Genomic DNA, 8,355 nt, shown 5'->3' with positions numbered 1-8,355 from the left:
AATATATATATATATATATATATATATATATATATATATATATATATATATATATATATATATATATATATAAGACACACGAAAATGACTGTTCCTTTCTCATGGCTACAAACCGAAACATTATCCTCAACGATGTCTTTAATGAATCCTTCCATTATCTATGCTTCGGGGGTGTTTTTTACATTCATGAATCAAATATTCAAATTAATTAATGTAAATTCGAAAATTATAGGAAATGTTAATTCTTTTGATGTAAACGATGTTGACAAATGCTTATGTTTTTTTGAAGTCAACCCTTTCTTTAAATCTTTTGGAAGTTGTTTCCACTTTATGTTACAAGTGTGATCGTATTTAACTTATAAATGTATATAGACTATGTTCTTTGATATCATTAATATCATCAAACTGATAATATGAACATAATATTGATTTGTTTTTGTTTTTAATTAAAAAAATTGCTAATAATTTCCTTCATTGAGTAATTATCTACCCGAACAAAAGTTTACATTCATGTTGACTTTGAAGCTAAAGTCAAATGCTCGGTGGTAAAAAGAGCAACGAAAGCAGATTATTGAGCCAAAAGATGGTTTTTGTGTAGTTTTTTTAGGGTTTAGAGTACGAGATTATATTGAGTTGAAATAAACTAAAACCAAGTCGAGCGTTTTATTTGGAATCAAAGGAGTCGATTTGGTACGTAAATGTCATCATACGTAAGTTGAATTGAGCTGACTTAGTGGGATATTGGAATGTTTCTATCGAGTAGACGTGTTAATGGCTGACACATAATGTCATTCATAATAGTCGTTTCATAACCGTATGAACATGTAGATGGATGGGACTTATCCAAATAAATTCATTTCAATCTACGTCAATATGAACACAAATATAATTTTTATTATATTTATAATGTCGCATATTATTAATATAGTCGTTATAAATATAGATATATAAGAAAATTTGTTAATAGTGTGACATTGACATGAAAATACATAATCTTAGGTTATAATAATAAAGGAGTAGGTTTTTTTTTAATGATTATTTCAAATTTTAATTTTTTTGTTTTTGATATCCAGCTGGCATGAAATATAAATAATTAGAATTAAAAGAAAAAACAAAGTGAAAATTGAAGGTTCCAAGAAGCACGTGCCGGCAGTATGGTCCCACCGGTGCTCACTCTCATGGATAATTTGACTTTCTATATTTTATTAAAAACAAGTAAACGTGTTCTCTTTCTCTCTCTTCCCTACATAAAAGTGTTAATTATATTAATCAAATTTAAATTTTGAAAATTGTAATGAATATTTGAATTTTTAAGTTTATAATAAATTTCACCAAATTTAAAAAAAATTTAAACTCAATTTTTAATTTTTAATTATAAATTTTTAATATCAAAATTAATTTTTTTTTAATATATTTGATACATGGACGAACAAGTCTGAAGCTTACTTTAGAGATTTCGTTCCATCGAGAAAGATCATTTTTACTTAATCGTCGGATGTGGGCATTTTAGAAATTCTAAATTAACTTCTTATCCAACTGGAACAGATTTTAATAAAATTACCTTGAAATGTAAATAATCTTTAAATTTTGGTATTTGAGCAAAATTTAAAATAATAATAATAATAATAATAATAAATAACATATAGAATTCTATTTTTCAATTTTTAAATATAATATTTTAAAGTTGCTAATATTTAGTATGAATGCCTTGTCAGCATTTGACCACGTAGTCATATTCAAACCTAAGTACGTTCGGATTTGTCTACGTGTCACATTCTTATTTGACTAATTCTTTTCCTTTTTTTCCTCAAAAGCTTATTTGACTAAATTGTATTTCATATTGAATATAATAAACAAGCTCATAATTTTCAACAATAATAATTATAATGATTTGAAACACATTGGTCCATTAGAAATAATAATAATAATAATATCAATACATAAACTCAATTTTTTAAAGCTACACAATTAAGAATAGAAGCTACACAATTGTTAATTTTAAAAATTACATTTTTTATTATATATATATATATATAATTTTATAATCAATTTCTTTTCATTGTTTATTCTCCAATTCTCCAATTAACTTTTAAATATATATTAAAATTAAATTATAAATCTTAATTAAAAAAAACAACTCGAACCAACTCAATCAAAGAAATTTATAGATGGGTTAAGTTAGGTTGGATTCATTATTTAATGAAAATTATTTGAACTGAAAAATTTACAACTCGAACAATGAGATTTGGTCTAGAAAATGTCTCTACTCGATCCACGAACACCCCACCTCTACAAAGTGTGGGGTAAACGACATGAGGTAACGAGGGCAGTGTGAATATCTATACTCTTCCACGCTGCATATGCTTCCTGCAGAAATTACTGTAGCATGTGCTTCTACATTAATTTTTAAAATCTCCATTAAAAAGAAAAAAGAAAAAAGAATAATTGAAATGGAAGAAGGACAATTTGGTCACAGGGGTAAAAAAGAAAGGCATGTCCTGTGAAGGAGATGAATTGTTAACCAGACGCGGGAAGGGCAGAAAGTCATATATGCCCCCACCCTTCATACAAAGGGCGGTGACTTTCTTATATAATTAAATATAAATTTTATTGCTGAACGACAGGTCGGATCCGAGTTGGAAGTGTGGACTTTTGCCAGCAAGGCTATTCCCATCCCCATGCACGTACTATTTCCTTCGCCGTCAGTTTGTATAATTTCTCGCTATTTTAAATTTTTTATTTTATATAATAAGTTAATTTTAGGATATGTTTGAAATAATATTTTACCGTTGGATGTCTCAACCTTATTTTCTCCAAAAGAAAAATAATGGAGTAGTAAATTAAATTAAATGGGACTTAAAGGAAAGTAAATAAAGGGCCCCCAACCCATTTCGAAGGACTTTACGGACGTACCTTAGCCAATGGTACGACACGACGACCCAATGTGAGCATTAAGGTAAGGCGACGTGTCGTTTTGGACAAGTTAGGCCTGCTCTTTGCACCCACTCTGGGGCACAACACTGGACCCAGCTTAACTACTTCTTCTGCTAATCGAAGCTCTTACATCGAACCACGATGCAGGAGGGGGGGCTCGTGATACAGGACCACATGGTTGCAAGGGTCAGGAGGATGTAGTACCTCATCTGCTGCTATGGCCACCGAACCTAAAGTTAAACGATTGTTTACATGTTCGTACTTTTGACTCGAAAAATAAAATTTGAGGGTTAAATAAAAATAACGAGTTTTAAGCTTAAAATTAAGAAAACATTAAAATGGGAATATGAGATCGATGGATAGAACGTACCTGTTACGTGAGAAATGAGTCGTGCATAAATAAATCAAGATTACAACAAAACGAGAGATCAAGATTACAACAAAACGAGAGTGATATTGAGTATATGATAGTTGCCCTTTCGAGCAATGTAACATCATCTAACAATCCTTCTAACTATAAACTTCAAAAAGCCTATCATCTCAACAAATTCATCATCAAACGGACAGTCTGTTTTCATGCTAAAATTACTAAATCAATTGTGGCAAAGAGAATCCCTGGCCTCATCACCATGGTTCTCTCGTGCAGACACAGATAGAAACATAACAATTAAGTAACTTTCCAACTAAAGAGATGAAATCTTGGGCATATAGCATTCACAACTAGGAAAGGACGCATTGACCGAGATTCGTAAGGATACTCTACTTTTTAACTGCTGATTTCTCTATCGACCTTTGTTCTTTTGGCGCTAGTAGGCATTTCTGGCACGCTACTACTTCTCTGCTGGAACACGGGGTCGTGCTGATACGCACAATTAGCTCCATGTCGACATCCTCTCGGGCTGTTAAAATATATGCAGGGTTTCATTATCTTGAACTTTGCTTCTCTTGATGGCTGGTTCTGTAAGAACTCTTGGTTTGTACCCAAGAGTTGGTTGTGACGGTTCGGGAATTGCTGCTGCCGAGGGGGATCGTCCTGTCTCTCCCCTCCATGTTGCTGAATCAAACTTTTATAGTAATTCAAGTCCTTCATTGGGGCTCCATTGGAGGGCAGGGAAGAAGAAACTGGTACACTCCTTGAGGAAGGGTGTGCGTTGGGGACAGGTGCTACACTCCCTCCATTTGGTTGAGAGAAAAAAGGAGGCGTAATGGTGGCATTGGTTTCGGACATAGGCATATGTACAAGCTGTGGGTCAGGAGATGATATTGGCTTTTGAGTGCTTGTGACAACACCAGAATCCACAACCAGCTGTTCGATCATTTTTGGATTGTTGAGAATATTAACAAGTAATTCACGGTCGATCGAGTTACCTATCTCATTGCTCTTCACAAGTGCACCGAGTGCCGCAGATGCAGCAGCTACAACATCATGTTTGTTGCCAAGATCCATTCCAGCCATAGAACTCACACTAGAAGTAGAAGACATCGCATTTAGTAAAACATGTTGAGATGTGGATCTACCAGCAGGAGTAAATGGGGAGGGCTGTGCACTCGTATTAAGGACAGAGGCGGGGCTTGCGTAATCAGACGAGGTTTCGGTTGTTGCATCTTCATCTTCAACAGGAGTAATGGGAATCAGAGGTGTTCGACTGTCATCTACATTGGCACGTTCTGAATCAGCTACTACGGACGGGCTGTAGGGATGCAAACCAAACGGATTTTCAGTATAAAGAATAACAAACAAACCAATGCCAAAACAGAACTATAAGGTGCAAAGGAAGTAATCAACTTAGGAGGAATTGCAGATGGCCGAGGATAAACCGCTTCAAGTACTCTCATCTCTCTCTGATTTTCAACAACTACCTCTTGGCTTTCTTCACCAACAACCACTTGCCACGTCAAATTCAGCACAAACTACGGGAATAAACATTAAAAGGAAAAGAAGAAAAAAAACTGCCATGGGACAAAAAGCATGAATTTCATGTTAAACTTGCAGAGCTATAGTTCTAGTTGTTCAACATAAATTGAAAATGAAATCACTACTTACCTTAGGCGGACATCTCCATTGATTAACAGGAATCTGTGAGAGCTTAATCTGCGACTGATTCTCTGAATGGGCTACTTCAAATCCAGGAGGCAAAGTGTCATCAGAACCTGACCCAGTAGAATGCAAGAGCCACGATGCCTTTGCTTGAAGGTGATCTTGGGCACCCAATCCCACTTGGGAAGGACAATCCTCAGACAAGAACAGCCTAACCTGCAAACGAATGATGCATTTGTTTCCTGTTAGCATATAAAAGACATTCAAACAAAAGGAGCCAAATTAGAACCTAAACTACCTACTACCAAAAATGAGAGAGAAAAAAAAAATTCATCCGAAATTACAAGGACAGATTGATAATTACAAAAACTCCTAGAAGCGTGAGGTTCGAGTCATAGAGGTACAAGCTACTCTTCAAAAAATATGTTATAAAACATATGTTTGGACGAACATATTCGCTTACTACTTGTAAGCATATAAAAAAATATAAATAATCATAAAACTTTTAGTTTCTAATATCAACAATTTATATAAAATCTACACGATGTTATCATAATGTGTGTATTTCTAAGCTAAATATACATACATATAACTTAAAACAACATTGCACTATGATAATTACAAAAACTCCTAGAAATATGAGGTTCGAATCATAGAGGTACAAGCTACTCTTCAAAAAATATGTTATAAAACATATGTTTGGATGAACATACTCGCTTACTACTTGTAAGCGTATAAAAAAAAAATAATAGTCACAAAACTTTTAGTTTCTAATATCAACAATTTATATAAAATCTACACGATGTTATCATAATGTGTGTATTTCTAAGCTAAATATATATACATATAACTTAAAACAACATTGCACTATAATCCTATGATATGTTAGGGTTACATTATTTTTTATATATAAACAAACTTAAAATATTTCAGTGTGAAGCAAAAGGAAGTACTAAATGAACGTAATATTTTATCGTTCTTATAGAATTTTGGGAATTTAACAGTATCACAACATTTGATTATAGATATAAATACAAGAACTGAGATATTAGAGAAATAAAGTGATAATGAACTAGAAAATACAAATAGACACCTAAACAGTTGGAGGAACTTGGAACCCTCCTCCAAGTAAACTCAAGCCCCAAGAACTCAAACCATTGCCTTCCTTACTCCTCTCCCACTTCGTCCAGGTAGAACCACATCCTACTGGAAAATTCTCTGGCTAATAACTAATATCCCCTTAGTATCTAAGAATGGTAGGCAGAGGGAGAAGGAACAGATAGATATGTCACCTAAACTAAAAAAACATTGGAATAATTTAGTTAAAATCGTTTTTTCCGTTAATCAACTAAAAGTCGAGAACCTTTTAAAACTCTATCCTAGAAGTTAGGAACTAAAATGTCACTATTTTAAACTTAGGATTAGGACCAAATAAAAGTCAAAAGTGTATTTCACCTAAAAAGATTCTTAACTCCATAAATTGTTACTTTCTTAATTAAAGATTCTAATGGGTATTCTCAACATCACCATCACAGTTACAAAATGTAGAGATTTATTTCTTCAAGCAGATTGATATGAATCTTCAAGCTATTGTATGAGGTGCAAAGACGGTTTGTTCAAACGGAGGCAAGACCTCTGGTGAACTTAAATGCTATACCCTGCCTCGAAGTGATCTTGTGGGCATATGCCTTCGTGAAATAAAACTTGTAAACAATTGGGTCTATGTTATCAATCCATTCATTTTCATTATGCGATTGATTTGAATTTAGACACAAAAAATTGTGATACAGAAATTTTTCCATTTACTTCTCTATTCCCAGGATACTTGAAATTAGTGGCTAAACCAGAATTGAGCCATGAGACTCAAATTGTGTTCTTCACGGAGATAAGCAGTAAGTAAAGCATGATAATGAAGCAAAGGTTTAAAACACAAATGTTTCTAGGTAGAAATGAAATTTAGACTAAAACTACACTAATTAGAACGATGAGGAGGGGGAAAAAATCCCAAAATCGAGGCGGCAGATGACTAGTTCCCAAAATTGTTCTCCGTTTAATAAAATTAAGCCCTAAATACGTCAAATTAAATCAGAGGAAACGTAGTTATTACCTGACGGAGATTAAGATCTGACGCCCATGAAACCCTTTTTCCTTTGTGCAATCCTCGCATATTTAAAGGTACTCAAACTGCTATCTCTTCAAATGTTTCACGGTTAAGAGTCGGAATTTGATCCCGATGAGAATGAAAGCCCGACTGCTATCTCGTCGAATCCGGGCTCCGTTTTTCAAACTTTTAAAGAAGATTCTGTTATCATTCCTAAATCGAAACGTGTCAACAAATTGTGCAAGGTGGAATTGCAGAAGGCTGATCTAGATTTGCATGTAACATAAACAAGACAGAGAGATCGAAGAAAACCCTAGATCCTCTGGTTCAGGCTTCCCGGCTACCGCCTCATCATTTCCTTTTGGCTTCGTTTCCTTATTTCAAGTACATTTGTGTTTATTTTGGCTTCTACCAAAATTTACTCTACCTGAGATGCAATGCATTGGATTTGGAAGACGCATTAACTTTAGGTTAAAAAAATATTTTTTTTATCCATAATTTTTAACAACTTTAGTTCACGTTTATTCCGATCAAATTAATCCATCTCCTCAAAATTTTCATCAAAATTTAATATTATTTTTATTATTTAAACACTCGAAATCCCCCGTTAATTTAACGTAAGAAATTATGTCAACCTCACGATTTTAAAACACATTAGGAAGAGATTTCCACACATTTGTCACATTTGTAAAGAATGATGTCGGATCTCACAATCCACCCCTTTGAAGGCCAGCGAGTAGGCTCTGATACCATTTGTAATCGCAAAAATCCACCAAAGTAAGGAATTTTATTTCCGTAACCGATGTGAGATCTCGCAATCCACTCCCTTTGGGGGCCAACATACTCGTTGGCACACCGCTTGGTGTCTGGCTCTGATTCCATTTGTAACAGTTAAAGGCCACTGTTAGTAGATATTGTCCACTTTGGCCCGTTACGTATAGCTGTCAGCCTCACAATTTTAAAACACGTTTACTAGAGAGAGATTTGCATACACTCACAAATACATTGTTTAACACTAATTTTTACAATAAAAACTAAATCATTACAAATTTAACACTATTTTTTTTTATAGAAAATTGAAAGTAAATAGACTAATTGTTATTTTCGAGCAAAATAATTTCAACATTTAGAAGTGAGAACCCATGATCTCGTATAATTCACTATTTCAGGAAAGTGCATGAACCCACCCTCACCCCTGGTAGATATTGTTCTATTTGATCTTTTCCTTTAAAAATTTTAAAATGCGTTTGTCCTTTACCAGGCATGCTTCGTTTCCAATCTA

General features: G+C 33.7%; 1 protein-coding gene across 3 annotated transcripts; it reads right to left on the bottom strand.

Annotated features, from left to right (window-relative positions):
* Window positions 1–3,364: 3,364 nt before the first annotated feature.
* On the bottom strand, window positions 3,365–7,492 carry LOC111805395 (zinc finger CCCH domain-containing protein 6-like). 3 transcript variants are annotated; one of them, XM_023690471.1, is made up of 5 exons: window positions 7,386–7,490; window positions 7,080–7,286; window positions 4,979–5,188; window positions 4,721–4,845; window positions 3,365–4,625 (listed from the first exon to the last, which is right to left on the bottom strand). In XM_023690471.1, exons 2-5 carry the CDS (start codon window positions 7,137–7,139, stop codon window positions 3,701–3,703), a joined length of 1,320 nt encoding a protein of 439 aa, XP_023546239.1. In that variant the 5' UTR covers window positions 7,140–7,286; window positions 7,386–7,490; the 3' UTR covers window positions 3,365–3,700. The 3 variants fall into 3 exon arrangements, with proteins under 3 accessions (XP_023546239.1, XP_023546240.1, XP_023546238.1); XM_023690472.1 differs by having other exon boundaries at window positions 7,080–7,274; window positions 7,386–7,489; XM_023690470.1 differs by having other exon boundaries at window positions 7,080–7,492.
* Window positions 7,493–8,355: the final 863 nt, after the last annotated feature.

The sequence above is a fragment of the Cucurbita pepo genome, chromosome LG11, assembly GCF_002806865.2.
Source record: "Cucurbita pepo subsp. pepo cultivar mu-cu-16 chromosome LG11, ASM280686v2, whole genome shotgun sequence".
NCBI lineage: Eukaryota > Viridiplantae > Streptophyta > Magnoliopsida > Cucurbitales > Cucurbitaceae > Cucurbita > Cucurbita pepo.
Note: the sequence above shows the minus strand (reverse complement) of the source record. Positions and strands in the feature narration are given on the sequence as shown.

Bases quoted from the DNA above. Each gene is read 5' to 3' on its own strand.
- LOC111805395 (XM_023690470.1), bottom strand. From the start codon at position 7,139: ATGCGAGGATTGCACAAAGGAAAAAGGGTTTCATGGGCGTCAGATCTT. The intron at 5,189-7,079 runs GTAATAACTACG...ATTCGTTTGCAG, and splicing joins CAGATCTTAATCTCCGTCAG to GTTAGGCTGTTCTTGTCTGA. The intron at 4,626-4,720 runs GTTGATTACTTC...GCATCCCTACAG, and splicing joins CCATCTGCAATTCCTCCTAA to CCCGTCCGTAGTAGCTGATT.